The sequence below is a fragment of the Oryzias latipes genome, assembly GCF_053564925.1.
Source record: "Oryzias latipes strain Hd-rR chromosome 1 unlocalized genomic scaffold, Olatipes_Hd-rR_3.1 chr1_Y".
NCBI lineage: Eukaryota > Metazoa > Chordata > Actinopteri > Beloniformes > Adrianichthyidae > Oryzias > Oryzias latipes.
The window spans coordinates 4,442,350-4,459,984 of record NW_027616335.1 but is presented as its reverse complement, the minus strand read 5'-3'; the positions used below and the strand labels follow the sequence as shown (position 1 = coordinate 4,459,984).

The 17,635-nt window shown below is 40.0% G+C and overlaps 1 protein-coding gene across 9 annotated transcripts in view; it reads right to left on the bottom strand.

The window, feature by feature from the left end:
• The window catches only part of LOC101171889 (centlein, centrosomal protein), a 202,270-nt gene that overhangs the window by 31,903 nt on the left and 152,732 nt on the right, over positions 1-17,635 (bottom strand). For all 9 annotated transcript variants that reach the window (XM_078943539.1, XM_078943535.1, XM_078943538.1 and 6 more), the window contains 4 exons: positions 9,416-9,516; positions 5,664-5,761; positions 3,258-3,775; positions 331-412 (listed from right to left, as the gene is read on the bottom strand). In XM_078943539.1, the coding sequence (XP_078799665.1) occupies positions 331-412; positions 3,258-3,775; positions 5,664-5,761; positions 9,416-9,516 (799 nt within the window). The remainder of the gene's footprint in view (positions 1-330; positions 413-3,257; positions 3,776-5,663; positions 5,762-9,415; positions 9,517-17,635) is intronic.

The window sequence follows — 17,635 nt, the reverse complement described above, 5'->3', positions numbered from 1 at the left end:
ACTTTGTGACATCACAATGTGTTTGTCATAAACACATTCTTTATCATGGATTAGGAGGGGCTGGTGCTCAGAGCGCAGGTTTTTAGAGGATTCCTCAGAAATGGATTAAAATACCACTTTGGGGGTGTTTTTTGTGATGAATGCACATTATAATACACTTAAAAGCTCATGATATAGGCCCTTTAAACTCCCTTTCTCATAACGTTTGCTAAAAAGATTTTAGGAAAAAGATAAACGGATCTGAAAGATATTGTTGGCAGAAAAAAATAATAGTGCCCAAATTTTCTAATTATTGTTCAACACGTCATCAAGTAATAAGTAAAAGCCAACCTTTTTAGTTGAGGGTTGTCTATGAAGTACAGCCCGCGACGGCGTCCTGTTGAGACTGTCCGAGAACTCTTCTCCACTGTCGCTGTTGAGAAAGGAAAGAAAAGAAAGTTTATTACGCAGCAGAAGTTGAACCAACAACCCTGCCTGTTAAAGTACCACCCTTAGACAAAAATCCAATTTACCTTTTATGGTTGATTTAGTTGACATCAAGCAAAAATATGTGCATTTCGCCCTCCTCCTTCAAACAGAAAATCAATGTCCCATCCAATTTCTGAGCTGGAAGTGTAAATGTGGGTGTAAATTAAGTGAAAAGCTGCAGTGTCTGATGCTGTTGGTGAATGCATCAACATGTATGAGAGTGGCTGTGGCCTTCATTAGCCCTCTTGGTGTGACAGACATGTATGAAAGGCACGGTTGAGCAGAGCGCAAAGTTGCATCTGATGGGCGCATGGTAAGGGCTTCCAGAGACACACAAACACACCACACACACACACACACACAAACCCAACACAGGTTTATTGACAGTGACCTTTGACGTGAAGGTGGAAGCCACTGACATTTACGCTGGCGGGTTTATTACGGTGGGGCCTGGAGGAAGCAGCAGAGGTAAAGACCACAGAGAGAGGATCTAACTGGAAGATGACATGGCTGGGGGCTAGTTGGGGTTAAAATCAGTCTGGTGGGGGCACAGGGACCTTCTGAGCAGTACTAATCACCATTTTTAAGTGCATGTTAGTTGACAATTCAGAAAAGTTTTTATACTATACATCTTTAAACTATTTATTTACTATTTCTCATCTTTTGAGCTATTCTGAAAGTGCTCGCAGTGGTCTTTTAATTATTAACATGCCATTTGCTGCCAAATAAAAAAAAAAAACGTGTGTTGCTTTCCAGAAAAAGTTTCTGCAGAGCAGCAGTAGTTTATTAGAAATTCGCCTCTGAGTTGTGGGGAGAACCTTTAGCGCAGAGAAACCCCACGCTCATTCCCCTGTTGCTGAGAGCTTGGAGCAGGGAAATTGTGGCCCTCCCAGCTTATTTCCTACGCAACAAATACACTCCTTTTAAACTGCATTTTTTACATCTGATCCTGATTCACAGTGAGTTAAATAAAGGAAAACTAGGAAATGCAACTTTGGGCTTATTTCTCTTAATATACTGTATGTCCTCCATCCTTGCAACAAGAATGTGTCACACACCAAAAAGGCAATTTTCATTGGAGTGGGTCTTAAAACACATTTACTTGTTCAATCTAGGTTGTTTACAACTAACTGCCTTTCAAATATTAAAAAAAAAAATCAATAACAGTACTCTTTTGGCCTGCAACAAAACGCCTAATACTACAAAAATAAAAATGTCCCAACTCATTTCACCTAAGTTAAAGAATTAACCGCATAAAAAATGACACTATCACTGGTTACTTGGGTAGAAAGCCCATGCTCTTTGAAACAGACAATAAGAGTACTATTGTTGGTGCACTGAAGTCATTTGACAAAGCTAGAAGTACATAGGACAAGGCCAAAGTCAACGAGAAAAGAAACGGGAGGAAAGAAATGAAGCCTCATCAGTGGCCTGATCAGGTCTGACATCTATATTTGGCACAATTTAGGCCTCTGCTCCTCGGGCAAGCGTACTGTAAATCTGAAAGGCGTAGAGCAACATATCCATGAAAATAAGACACACAGAGGGCTTTACAGCAGCAAATCACCTGACAGGTGCCTTAAATAAGACTACATCTCAGTTTAAGACTCCTTCACAAATCCGCTTAGATCCACCTCTCAGGTAAAGCGTTTATTAGACTGCAGCTTATTAGCCACATAGAGAGGCATTAGGAAAGCAGGGCATTGCTGCACCCAGTCCCTGCTAACTGGCCTCATGTGGATACAAGTGGATTACAGTGTGATGAATTAGTTGGTGGAATACTAGTGAGTAAGCAGGACTGCGATAAAGACAACAGATAGATAAGGCATATTGGAAAAGAGAAAAAAGCGGATAAAAGAATATCCATTAATGTGTCGGAAATCAGCAGCTATCACTCAATAAATGTTGGCTCAGTAGCCTTTTTGCATAAAACATACATGGAATAATTACTGTTGATGGTTCGTAATTTAGAGGGTGTTAAACAGCTTGTAGACATCTGGTACAGATCCGAGTTAGGTCATTCAAAATTTATCTAACTAAATTAAGGTGAATAGAGAGGAGAGGAGCATAGGGTGGAAAGGATTTGTATGTGTGTGTGTTGGGAGGTGGTTAAGGGGTGGCTGGAGGAAATGAGAACACCACACACACACACACACACACACAAATTTATGAATTGACATACCACAAAATAGCCAACATAACTAGACACAAGGTGGGGTACGCTTCCGTGGTTGTGTGCGTGTTGGGGGTGGTGGCTTTTAGCTGGGGGATCCTTGGAGCTGTCAGGGGGGTATTAGTAAATATGCAAAGAACCAGTAAATTAAATCAAACTGCCAAACTGTCAGTTTCAGGGTGGCGTGACTTGTGCATGAAAATGGTATCACTGGAAGGTATCAAGGCTTCGGCGGCCCCCTTATCCCTGGGCTTTTCTGGCATTGGTTCAACTTTGTGTAGAGAGGTGGCTAATTTTGCATGCAAATTTCAGTCAATGAGCTCCAAGCACAGTGTCCCAGGATATTTCAGAGGATCTGACAGAACATTCCCCCTCCTCTCAGCTTCTCTCTATCATTCTTGCTCACCTTCTTCTTTTGGCTCCTGAATATAAACTAGACAGACAATGAAATTCAATCACCCATTTGGTTATGGTTTTGCATATGCACGTTGTCCCCTCGATGCTACGTACCCCCACAATTCAGTCATCCTATTCTCTTCTCTCCAGCCTCCTAAAAATAATGAGGGGGAAGGACAAGAGAATAAGTATATTTGTGCATGTGCGTGTGTATCATTACCTATCTATGCTCATGTCCTCCCACTCATCCTTAGTGGGACTGGGGCTGCGGCCTTGCCAACTGGTAGCTTGATTAGGACTGACTGTTTGGTGGCTGTGCGGGTGAAGAAGACGTCTACGCCTGGTTGCCTTGAATTTGACCTTGTTGTTAATACTGGTAGAATTCCCAGTAGTTCGTGTTGGTCCTGCTGCACGATTCCTATAGAAGTCCCTAGCTGCTCTTAGGATCCCCAGCTCCTGTCTCAACTTCAGCAACTGATGATGAAGCCTGGCGATCTCTTTCTTCGATTCGCCAAGCTGGACTTCGAGAGCCATGATATCACCACGATGCTGTGCCTCCTGGGCCAGAGCTGCCTCTTCCCGGACAGCTTCTTGCACTCGTTGATGATCCGCTGAGGCATGGAGTCTGCGGCAGCTGTGGGCCAAGTCTTTGTTGGCCTCCAGCAACAGCTCTTTCTCGTCTCTCAGCTTCTCATTCTGCTCCTCCAGGAGAAACATCCTGTGCTCCAGCTGTTCAATCTGAAAGTATCAAATATGAAGCTTTCATGGTTCAAAGATTCCATCTTTTTCCATCTGTCCGTCAATAAATTTAGATATGGAAGTCCTAAATATATTTCTACAAACTGGGGCCTAAAGCATGAAAGGCGCGTACACACAATGTGTGTTCTATGCACAGGCTGGGAAGTACAAAAGGAAAATATGGATAGATTTAAAACCATATTAAACCAAATTTTCTCACTTATTCTATGCACTTTCTGTATTCATGACACATAAAAAAATTAGTACACACCTAAATTAAAATCTAAAGAGAAAAACCAGACCCTGGCTTAGCTGAGTGTGATACAGCAGAGGTATTGACCTGATGTATAATACAGGAAGAATAGAGTCTGATGGGTTTTTATTCTTCTATTTTTTTTTAGGCTACCATACATTTTTGGCACAGTTTGCAGTCAGACTGGGAGCCTAAGTTGCTTTAAATCTGTGGGCCTCCCACTACAGGGTTGAAGTGAACCTGCTGGCCTCCTTACGGCTCCCAACAGCTGATGCACACTAGTAGATGGAGTCTATGACACTCACTCACTGTGAATAACAGCAAATTTAAAAATCTTTTTTATTTGCCATACTTTGAAATGTGTTTGAACTTGTCATACGTTTGTAGGAGTGTACTTGCTCAGATCAAAAACTCCCACTCACTCCTGATTTTAGCTTCTGTCTTCCTTCAGTCTTCCTGAGGCAGCAACGCACCCATCAGTAGCATGCTTCAGCCACAGACGTCTTCATTGAACACCAACTTTGGTATCAATCCAGCTGTTAGTTATCTTAACCGTCGCAAAACCTTCCAAAACCTGCTGTGTTCATAATTTTTTTTCCATTTTTCTGTTTCAGTTTTTCAATTGTACCTTTTATTGCCACAAAAGTGCATAAAAAAACTAAATTAATTTTACATTTACTCCCTTTTTTGTGTTGATTTATTTCAATTTTAGCCATCAAAGCTATTTTAAAGCAATATGATCAAGTAAGAAACAGTTTGGATAAAACATTTAATAAATGTTATATAAAATTAAAGATGGGATGTATGAAGTGGCCAGTGTTCGTAAAGATTCATCCATTTAAAAATGCCTATGAGCTTGTGATTTTTGTGTATTTACAAAAGTTTAGTACAAAATCTGGGCAAACGTCTTTATGTGCGGCCCCAGTTGTTTTGCTCCTCATAAGCATTCCATCTTACATGCTAAAGAAGGATGGGGGCCAGGTATACAGCCCCTTATTATGATCTCCTTTAACTACACAGCAACCAGGAGCACTTAGTCTTTTTGTTAGATCTTCAGTGGAAACTGTTTAGGAGAACAGAGGCTGCCTGCTGGGTTCATGCCTCCAGGCGATTTCCCCCTGTTTTGGTCCCACTATGCCTGGTGGTGAAGTTTGGTACCTTTCAAACAAAATTAGAATGCCACACAAGCCACAGATGATTTATGAAAGCAGAAGTGGGAGGCAAGCAGTATATGAACTCATTAAAGCACTGCTTTAAGACCACATGTTAAAAAAACCCACCATATATATATATATATATATATATATATATATATATATATATATATATATATATATATATATATATATATATATATATATATATATATATATATATATTTTAAGGTGCAACTCAACAACAGTAAATATGCATTACACTGCTTTCACCAGGGTCCTATGGTATCTCCCACAATTTCATTTTTTATCTTAAAAAGAAAAACAAACTCCTTACTTGATCGAACAGCAAACACCTTTGAAATATTTTCAAAGCAAAAGCAAATTTTCTGAAAGAAATCTTCCTGGAGATGGCCCTGTCTAGTTTCCTTTCATTGGTAATAATAAAGAGCACTTAGTGGCAGCACAGTGCTGTATGTACCTTTTTAAATGATTGGTCCATTCGGCCTGAAGAAAGCGGAGGCTTTTTTGGAGTGCTGCTTTTGACCTGCTGCTCCTCTGCCATTTTGTAAAGCAATTCTGTAAAGAGGAACAAAGCTCATTATTGTGACACACTGTCGAATTCAGTCTGCTCAATCAACAGAATAATGATGAAAAGGTCTACATTAAATCAATTAACATTAGTAAAGTCTAATTTCTTCTCTGTGGTCCACTTTCTTTGTTCTTCTTGTCAATCACATCCCTGCTGTTGTTTTCATGTGGCCCTGATTTACATCACTAACACTCTCCCCACATTTTGACAAATTTTAGTCTTCCTTTATTTGAAATCAGTTGAAAGGTGTTTTGTTTGGTGGTTCATATGGGAAACGGTGCTCCATGTGGAACCCTCTCTAAGGGTCTTAAACAATCCAAAAGAAGTGCCTGAATCCCCAGTGAACACAGCCTCAGGCTGCTCTGCTTTGTAGTCCACACTGCTTCCTCAAAGAACCAATAGTCCCTATAGACAACTCTGATGCTTTATTGTGGGAAGTGTATTGATAGGGATGAAAAAAATATGATTTAGGCCTTATGATTAGAAAATAAGAGTTCAGGAGCATAGGGATTTTGCATACACGTATTTTGGGGAAAAAACAACTAGATGTTGCCACCAAAGAGGACGCTGATTCTTTGTTCAGCTATTTGCAAGAGCCAATACAAAACAGTATGATACTTCCTGCCTTTCACTCTTTCCACTTAAGGATTCATGACAAGATGACCAAAATAATTGGTACAATGAGCCTGAAAACATCAAATATTCAGGATGATGACTCCTCAGGTCAGTCGATCTCATGGCCAGCGTGCTTGGAGAAAGGTAACAGAAGTAGAGAGTAGAATAAGAGGGTTTTGTTGTAGAGAGCTGCAGCTTCTTTGCTTTGCATTGACACCTTGCCCAAGGAAGTTTGTTATATTGAATTAGGTTGCCCTTTTGTCTTTCTAACATGTCACATTCAATCCCACAGAGCAGCAAATAGTACAGGAGGGCTGCTGTGTTCACTGGGTACATAACCAGGTTGAGAGACAATTATCCAGTACCAGTGCTGGTGGCATGGGAGTTGGTACCTCAGCACTATCTTGACAAGATGAAGTGGTGGCTCCCTAGTCACACTGTAGAAGGAGGTTCTGGCACTGTTGCATACATTAATGTCTCTCCCATGTCTCCTCATAGGATACAGCTCAAAGGCCCTCTTTCTTTCATCTGCTGCTTTTTGTTAGCATGATCCATGTGCGAGCTCCTAAAGCCCATTTGATCAGGTTACAGGGGTCCCAAAGAGTAAATGCTCTGACCATTCATTATATTCTCTTGCTAAGTCAGCGGCATCTTAGGCTTTAATTATTTTTTCGTTCAATGTTTTCGGAATGTTGCTTAAGCAGGTCTGAGTTTATATTGTTTGTGCCTTACTGAGTGTATGTGTGTTGTATTAAGTCAGACTGATTTTATTGTAGATTTCTATTAATGATTGTTTGTCTCTGCACTGTATTCCCACCAGCACTGGAAAAATAAAGCAATTTTGATTTGATTTGATTTGAGATGTTGGTTGCACTTCTTACTTAAACACAGAAAAGCAGAAGTTCATTATTTTAGAATGATACCCATTTATGTAAAACGTAGAACTAAAGGAACATGATGTTTTGGCCAATTTTGTATTATGAGTTTATGTAAAAACCATTACAACACAGTTTTAAAAAGACTCCTTAGAATTATACAAACCTTTTTTAGACAATTATGGGACACATTTTGAAGAAAATATGAGCTACACTCTTATACCTAAGCCTATGAAGTAACCAATGTAAAAGTAGATTTGACAGGTTATGCATCTCAGTGAAATGACTGATGCAATTTAAATCTGAAAGCTAAAGAAAAAAGGAAAGACATTCAGAAACTACAAAGTAGTTTATGAAATAAAAACATGAATACAAATCAATATTTTCACCCCTTTGAAAAATGTACTACTTGTTAGAAAACAGGTTTTCTGGGGGGGCTTTTATCCAAGTGTCCTTAGTACGGCGGTCAATAGGACAGAATTAAGCAAACTCTTTTGTGCTACTCCAGCATTGGTAATGCCTTAGTCATAACCACTGACAGTAAATGAGAACTGGACAAAGCAACCCCTCCCCCCTCGCGTTCCAAACAGGAAGTACCTGCTGGTCCCAAAAGCGTTCTAAACAGGAAGTACCCGCTGATCCCAAAAGGCCAAAATCCCATAGACTTCTACAGAGAAATAAACAGCAATTACTCAGTCATTATGTTCGTCAGAACAACTATTCTTGCTCTGCTAGCTTTTATTTATGTTGCTTATCCTAATATTTTTCATGATTTTATTAGCTGTAGTAAAAGTTATTCAAGTTACAAACTGACCGAGCAGTTGCCTCGCAGTCAAATCGTTTGATTGAAAGATTCTCCTATGCCTGTTTTCAGTAGAAGGGGTGTGGCCTTCTTACACGTTCCCTCCTAATTGGAAAGAGTGATTGCCATAGAAATGTAGACGGACCAATCACGGTGTACCGGGGACGTCTGGCTCCAATATGGCGACGGATATATCAGGGAAAAATGGCTACTGAATTGACTTCAAGTGGTTGGAACTGGAAGTAAGACATTTTCTTTGGTTGACGCCACACTCCCTCAGTCCAGTTATATCTTATAAAGTCAATGGTCACAACTGCCCTTACGGGTGGATATTGGCAAACCTGTACAGGGTATGCAGGTATCCTGCACGATAGTTTAAAATCGAAGACCACTCACTCGGTGAGCCCATAGAGAGAAAATGTTCATGCACATGCACAGCGATAGATCATAGCAAACACTTAACCAGCATGTAAGATAAGTAAAGGTGAAGTAGGTGAGATGCACCTTTCTTTTTTTCAAACTCCCAGATACCTGTGCACTGTGCAGGGAGCCTGTTAGTTCTGTTCAAGTGAGAAGTGTGTGCCCATTGCGTGCTTCAAGTGTGCAACCTGGCTGTTAGAAATAAGGAAATTAGACAATCAGAGTGTAGTTTGTGTGGGCTTCCTATAAGTACCTTACCGGCATTCATGTAACCTGTACACATTCCGTAAGTGCAGCATTTGCTTGTGGTCAGTAAGGAGCCAGTGCGTGCACCTTACTAATGACTAGAGTGCTGCGTTAGAGGACCGTACAACAGCATCAACCTTACATCATAGGTGCATGCAGTTTCCATTATCCTAACAGATACTTCACGATACATTTACCTCACGCACAACAACTATACATTTCATTTACATGATGTCGCTTGAGTCTCAAGGGAACTGCAAGACACACCTGCGCTCCCTTTAATTTGGGGCCATGCCTTTCTACGAACCTCCACGGACAACCCAAAAATCTGCAGCACCTGTACGGGTCAATTCCTGTATGGGTTTGTGTGACTAAGACATAAAGAAATGGAAAGTTGTACTTTAGGGAACTATATGATCAGCTCAGATTAAAAAATGTCACAGGAACGATGAGAATGATGTTGGCAGACAAGATGGATATTATCTATTGCTTTTATGAAATTACCAGCAGCTGATTGGGCATTATCCTTATGTTCATACTGTATTGGTAAAACCTAACTATAGTTGGTACAATTTATTACATGTCTCCACACTATGAGAGAAAAAGCTAGTTTAAAAAATAACAGCCCCCACTTTAAGGCCAATCATTCACCACCACCCATAAATAAATAGAAGTTACTTTACCTTGGTGTTCTTTAGCGAGGCAAATGTGTAGCTCCTTCACTGTGGCCCTGTCCATCGCACTTTGTACTCGCAGAATGTCCAATTCTTCCTCCAAGCTGGCCCTGTGAACACACAAACAGAAATTTGTTTACTAAGCAATGTTCCAAACGTTTTTTTTAAATCAAAAAAATATAATTTCGTTATAAAATCAAATCGTGTCTGGTTGATATAGCAGATTAACCAAATCTTTGAACTAAGCAAACATTTATTAGAAACTATTAGGTATGGTTGCTCCAAAGCCAAATTTAGGAGCAATTTATACTAATTCTAATAAATGTTTAGGAGAAGCAGTGAATCAATTATTGCCAGCTACCTAATAAAGGTTCTAAAGCCTAAGATTCTGTAAAATGTCCTTGTTAGACCAAAATTTCTCTTTTAAATCTTACATCCATGAATGGAAGATAATTTGTCGTTTCCTGTGGAGTACAGTACAGAGGTTTTTTTAAGCTTTATGTCCTAAAGGAAGTTACATTTGCTCCTGAAAGGGACAAAACAGGTTAAAAAGACGAATGAATGAAGGATATGAAGGAGTTCACTTTTAGCAGAAATATTTAGAAAATATATAAATAATATATAAATTTGAGTGAAATTTAATAGAAAACCGTCACTCTAAAAACATGGATGCTATTTTAGACTCAGTTAACAGGGCATACCCTGCTAAAAAAAAACATTGCACAGTAAAAGAATTCAACTAATTAAAATGTAATGTATGTGGAGATCAAAATGACAAGCACAAAACACCATTATAGAAGAGAAAGGTGCACATTTGTGTGTATGTGTACATGAATATAAGAACCTGTTGTACACGATGCCCAATTACCTATCTAGAAATGATCTTGATTCTCGCTAAAGGCTAATTATGAGGAGCCACGCTTCAGACTTTGCACTTTCAAGTTATTATTAGGACCCCAACTGGAGTCTACCGAGGATACACAAAAGCTCACTGACACATCCACACCTGAAACGCACACCCAACTTCCCTCCCCTCTGCTTCTTAGAGTCAGAGAGAAACACAAAAATCGGCCTTTAGCTAGTGTAGTGGCAGTGTTCCCAGAGTTGCTCTCATTTACAAACTCTTTATCTTTGATTACTTCTGTCGACATGCTTTAACAGGCAGTAGTGTCAATGACAATGAAATTGAGTTTAATGTTAAATATTGTTGATTCATTCTAATGTTGGAACATCCAGCTTCTTTCTGTACATATGATCAAATATTTGACATAGGAAAAGCTGTTTACACAGCACAGAAAAGGGAAATAATTAGCATTTTTATCACACACAGTCCAGAGGTCTGGTCTAATGGCTGACTGAAGCTTAAATAAATACACAAATGACTCTCCCCTGAGGCGTTAAAGAAGCAGATGGACATGTGTCGCTTCTCAAAAGATTTTATTTTCATAATTGAACAGTAGTCAATGAAGAACAGACTCTGTTTTGAATGACCTGGCTATTAATAAGGCCTATGAGCTGAATCTCCAGTATGTAGTGAGATTTTTCCATGTGTTTTCCATGTCAGGCTGTTTTAGATGTTGATAGTATTGATGCTCAAGCCGAGCTCATAAGCAAAATATTCATATTTTGTTGAAGGTGAAGTATGGGCTCCGGAATGGAAAAAGATTAGTAACTTAAAGACACGAGCCACCAGTTTACAACCCTGATAATTCGGTATAATGAACAGTTTAACCTTACTTCACAAAATCTGCTTTTTGGTGCCGTTCTGTGAAAAAATAATTATTATACAGTCCGTGGAGGGGCTGGCTGACCATTAGCGTAGCAAGGACCTAGATGTCATTATATGCAAACATAGACTTCAATGTAAAGCTGCCCAGATTCCATTTTCCTTGCAAAGCTTTCCATCAACATTTGAAATGTTTCTGTAATTGTATTCTCAATTTGTGAGACATTTTATGTGTTCATGCACTGATGTTGGACTTGCAATCTACCTTTACAGTATGAATAGGTTTGAGGTTATGGTTTTCGAGCTTCTTAATGAATTCAACCTGCCATGTCTTTATGGATCCTACCATGTTTAGTGCGACACAGTTATTTCTAAAATAGAAAAATGGATCTTCCCAAAATGTCCCCAAAAGGGTGAAACCTTGTCCAAATGCCATTTGGGAAGACAAATGGGAAATATGGGCTCCATAAATAAGAATTCAATTTATTCATGAAGCAGTTAAAGTTCTTACATTTTTTTCAGTAGAATACTTTGCAGAAACCAGGAGAAAAAAATGTAGATAATTCAACTTGGCTGACTTTATGTTTTTAGAACAAATATAACCATTTTAAACTTACTGGTTTGAAATACAGTCGGCTACATTTAGTCAAAAAATTGGTTCTGCTAAATTGTCTTAGAGCAAAATGTGGACGGCTCAAATAATGGAATAAGGTGGATCATTTACATTCTGTATTAATTTCCCACTTTATTAAAGGCAGAAAATCAAATCATGTGGCAACTGGAAGAAAACACACATGATAATTGGTAAACACTAAAGGCAACAAAAAGATGATGCATTTGGTAATGATGTAGTCTACAGCGCATGACTGCGTCTCACAACTCGCTTATATTCCTGCTTAATAAACATATTTTGCTCCCATGTAGCATAACGGGTTTAGGCCCTGAGCCATCCACCTCATGTAATTTGATCTCATCTGTCCCTGTTTTACACAAAACAGCTTAGAGCAAAGTTGAAGCTCCACAAGGTTGTACCACATCACTACAACCATCTTGCTTTAGTACCCCTGCCCTTGTGTTTCTTACTGCAGACAAGGAAAAAATAAAAAATAATAAAAAAAAAGATCATAAAAAAACAAAAACACTACTGGCATTTTTACCTTTGGGGTTATTCCTACTTTGGATCAGGGTAATGGATACATTTGGGTAGATAAACCACCTTTATTAGCAGAAATATTGACTAAAGTACTTTACTTACTCTCATCTACTTTATCTGAGGGCACTACAGTAACAGGGGACAACACAGGGGCTTAAAAAACTAAAATTGGAAAAAAACAGGTACAGACACCTAAAACAAAAAGTTTAAACAATTAAATCTATTGACTATCAAGAAGAGTGGAACATTTTCAACAAACTGAAATTGAAACTAGTGAGCTCATTTCACACAAGAGAGTACTACATATTGTCGTAATAAATTCTAAACTGGACACCTTTTATTCAATTTTTTTTCATTGACTCAAACAATAAAGAATCTGATTTAAAAATGACATTTTGATCATCATTAAAAATCTGAGAAAAAAAAACATTTTTTCATTTTGACATGGTAACTATTGCCCCAAATAAATAATGAGGATAAAACCTTGGCTGTCTCATTTAAAAGCATGCATAAAACATTCCGCTGGTGTGTGCATGCAAAAATGTGTCCCTCCTCCAACTAAGCCCTGGTCTAGGGAGCAAAAGACTCATTACATCTAATACCTTTTAGCAAATCAGGATGAAACGAAAAGAAATAGTGGAACATGAGGAACATTAGGGCAAACTTTATTAAACTTAATTAGAGTCAAAGTCGTTTATTGGGGAGGTTCATGTCCTTAATGGTCACTCTTTACACAGGAGCACTGCAAACGATCTCAAAGGCTTTTTCCCCAGTAATAGCGATTTAATTTATGCTTTGATGTCGTCTGAGTGCATCATCTTAAGTCTGAGGGTATATTTTTTATGTTTATGGAGTCTAAATAAACCCGGCTTCTTTTTTTGGCCAACACACCTTTACAACAATTAACAAGTTTAGCCATGAAGTATCGCAGACAGATGCCTAATGATCCACATAAAAATGTGACTTTTTTTTAAGTACACATAGTATCTGTTTACTAGGGGTGTAATTTATTTTAACAACGATTCAATTCATATGATACGATTCATAGTCAATCTTTGTTCATTTTTGAATGAGCCGATTCAATGACATAAAATCGATCTTTAGCTTGTACTGAACAGTGCAGGTGACATTTTCCAGATTCCTTTTATATCTTGTAATGATGCCACTCTACGATCGTGTTCTTATTGTTGGGGATTTTAATATTCATGTGTGTTGTCCTGAAAAGCCTTTGGTGAAGGAATTTTTAGAGATCATTGACTCTTTTAATCTTGTTCAGTGGGTGTCTGAAACCACTCATGAACAAGGACACGTACTGGATCTCGTCCTCTCCCATGGACTACCTGTTTTTAATATTGAGATCTGTGACTTAGCTGTTTTAGACCACATGCCTGTAGTGTTGGAAGCTGGACTTTCACGCACTGCTGTTAAATCTACCGCCCCTCCTCAGCGTCGCAGGATTTTTAACTCTTCCACTGCTGGTCAGTTTTCCTCTGCTTTTAACCAGCTCGTTGTCCCTTCCTCTGCTGCTGATGTTCTTGAGCTGAGTTCCTGGTTCAATTCCTCCTGCACCAGCATCCTGGATTCTGTGGCTCCTCTAAAGACACTAAAGCCCCGTCTTAAACCTGAGCCCTGGTTCAATGAGAGAACCCGGGTAGCTCGGAGGGCCTGTAGGAAAGCTGAACTCAGGTGGAGGAAGGACAAACTGCAAATCTCACTACAAATCTTGAAGAATTGTTGGCATTTTAACCAGGGCACTGTAAAACTTGCTAAACAAGAGTACTTGGCTAATATTATTGTTCTTAATCAGAACTCCCACGGGTGCTTTTTAAAATGATAAACTCTGTTCTTAATCCTCCACAGGGGGTAGAAGCTTCCACTGACCTGTGCAATATGTTTTTACAGTTTTTTAACAATAAGGTATCAAATATAAGGGCTGGCATTACTCTACCTTCCTCCGACCCATCGACCTGTGTTCTCTGCCCAGCTGTATTCAGAGAATTTGAGCCAGCGTCTCTTCAATTTTTAAATGAATTAGTCAGTCAAAGCAAACCATCAGGTTCTCCCCTAGACTCCATCCCTCCTAGGTTTTTCAAGGGGGTCTTCCCCAGCGTTGCACAGACGGTCCTCTCTATTATCAACAGCAGTCTGGCTGCTGGTGTCGTCCCCTCCACCTTTAAACATGCAACGATTCAGCCGATACTTAAAAAACCCAGCCTGGACAGTGCTGTGCTGGCCAATTTTAGACCCATCTCCAAGATGCCCTATATCTCTAAACTCTTGGAGAAAGTGGTCTACTCACAGCTGGAGGATTTCTTAAACAAACATAAAATTCCTGAAGTCTTCCAGGCTGGGTTTAGACCCCTGCACAGCACGGAGTCAGCACTGCTAAGAGTCAGCAACGACATTCTCTTGGCCAATGATGCTGGAGATTATGTTGTTCTAGTTCTGCTGGACCTAACTGCAGCATTCGACACCGTAGACCATAGCACTTTAATTTCTAGGCTCCAGAACCTGGTGGGGATTCAAGGTACTGCACTGGACTGGTTCAAATCCTACCTGGCGGAAAGAACCATGTGTGTCAGTTTAGGTGGTTATGAATCCACCACAGCTCGGGTTTCCTATGGGGTCCCACAAGGGTTGGTTTTGGGACCTCTTCTGTTTTCTTTATATCTGTTACCTTTAGGGTCCATTCTAAGAAAACACGGCATTTCCTTTCATTTATACGCTGACGACAGTCAGATTTATCTGCCGCTTAAAAAGGATAATCTCTCTGTGACGCGGCTCCTGTCATGTCTCCATGACATTAAGGACTGGTTGGCCCTAAGTTTCTTGAGTTTGAATGAAAAGAAAACAGAAGTTGTAATTTTTGGACCGAATGATTTTAGTGGACCATCCCCGATTGATCTGGGCTCTCTGAATGGTTTCTTAAAATCAACTGTTTCTAACTTGGGTGTTAAATTGGACAGTAATTTTAGGATGGACCAACAGATAAGCTCTGTAGTGAAGTTAAGCTTTTTAAGCCTTCGTCAACTTGCTAAGGTAAAACCTTTTTTAACACCTGCACAATTTGAAACAGTAATCCATGCTTTCATCACGTCCCGGCTGGATTACTGCAACTCTCTTTATCTTGGACTCAGCCAGTCGTCTCTCTTGCGTCTCCAACGTGTTCAAAATGCAGCTGCTCGTCTTATGGTTGAAGCACGCAAGAGAGACCACATCACGCCGATCCTAGCATCGCTTCACTGGCTGCCTGTGCATTTTAGAATTCATTTTAAGATTCTTCTGCTTGTTTTTAAATCTTTACACGGTCTTGCCCCACTGTACCTCTCTGAGCTTCTCTCTCCCTATTCGCCGGCACAGTGCCTCAGATCAGCTGATCAGATGCTTCTGGAGGTACCGAGGTCCAGACGGAAGCTCAGAGGGGACAGAGCTTTTGCTGTAGCCGCTCCAAAGCTGTGGAATACTTTGCTGCTGGCCATTAGAGAAACCCCTTCACTGTCCATTTTTAAAACCCGTTTAAAAACCCATTTTTATGCCTTGGCTTTTAGCCCAATATGAGACCACTGTTTTTCTAACCGTTTACTGCTTTCTCTATAGTTTTATCTCCCTCTGTGTCCTTCCAAATTCACCCGTGCACATGGGCACAGAAAACCTTTTTCCGATTAGAACAAACGTTCCCATGGCTCACACTTTCGGTCGGAATGAATAATTTGGGCATGCGCAGTAGGGTAAAATCACCCGGGTGAGGAACCAGGTCCCATTGTAAACAAACCGCTCCCACAGACAGACAGCATGTGCAGCAGCTCCGTAATACGAGACGATCTTCCAAACGTGCTTTTATTAATGTCATGATTATTATGAAGCGCCTGTTCGCTCATCGTTATATTTAATCCGTGTGGTCAGTGCTTTTTTGTGGAAGAATTAAGATGGAAGAAGGCTTAGGACAGGCTAACACGGGCTAACAACATGATTAGCCTGATGGACACAAAATCCAAGACCGTGCGAGAAACGCAGCAATCTGCATATTGGCTGTACGTAAATGTGTGGGAATAACATCAGCCTATATTTTGTTGAGACACAACTGGAAACACAAATCCATGTCATTGTTTGAACCGTTTCTAAGGACTGAGCGACATTTATTTCTGCTCTGAAAAGTTCACACACCGCTCCAAAGCCACTCTGTGAGCTAGCGGCCCGAGCTCTGTTCGAACGCGGTTCCTCCTGAGTCCTGCAGCCGCTAACACAGAGGGGCGGGACGGATCGCAGTCGGATTTCTCCCACACATAACAAAACAACAAAACGCACACGTAACAAGCATCCTCCTCCCATCAGACACAAAATTATTAATACGGCTCCTCTCCTCACTCGGGTGCCAGTGGACCGAGTGAGCGTCGGGGGGCACGAAGAGCTCCTGCCCCGCATCTCTCTCGTGAGGGGTGAAAGAGAGGGGAGAGCCAGCGGGGCGAGAGCGGAGCGGTGCTTTTCACGGGGCGTCCGCGGAGCAGCTGGCCGGTCCCGTATGGAGTGATATTTCTGCCACCATGTTGCACACAAAACTTTCTAAGTTGAACAGAAAACTTTCTAAGATTTTTGCTCAAAAATTATTATTTTTTTGCTCAAATTTTCTTTTTTTTGCTTTCAAAAACGTTTTTTGCGTTTGCAAAACACATTTTTTACGTGCGTTGTGTCAAATCTTGCTTTTGTCTTCTCTTTGATTTTGCTTACTTATGACTACTTTGAGCGCGACTAAGCGTGATGTGACTGCCACTGGCATCGCCAAAAAGAAATTTGCATGCGTTGTGTGTCATTTCACTTTTTTCCTATCTTTGCTAAGTTAAGTTTCGGTTTGATGTGACAAGCTGCCATCAAACAGCTGCTGATTGGTCCAGATTCTAACCAATCAAATCGCCATATGAATCTAACATGGTGTCTGCTACCGAGGCTCAGAGGCTGAACCAGCTCTTTTTACCCTCGTTTTTGGATGAAGACGTTTTCATTTTTTAAATAATTCATACTTTTTTTTAGCATTCGTTCATTTTTATGAAGTCAGATTTGTGAATTTATGGCTGAGGATCTCCTGAAACTGTAAAGTTTATCTGCTGACATTACATCAACACGTCTGTTTGATCTGTGAATCCTGCAGAGCAAAATATTAGTGAAAAGTCTGATTTTCTTTAAGGTCTGTTTGTTAAAACAAAACAATAAAAGATTTAAAGCACATATGATTTTATGCTGTACACGTGTTTGGGATCAGATGAACAGCAGTAATAAGCAAAAGAATGATGGCTCACCACAGGAGACTCAATGCATTTATCAGAAGCATTTTTAACTTTTGTGTAAATTTTCACCA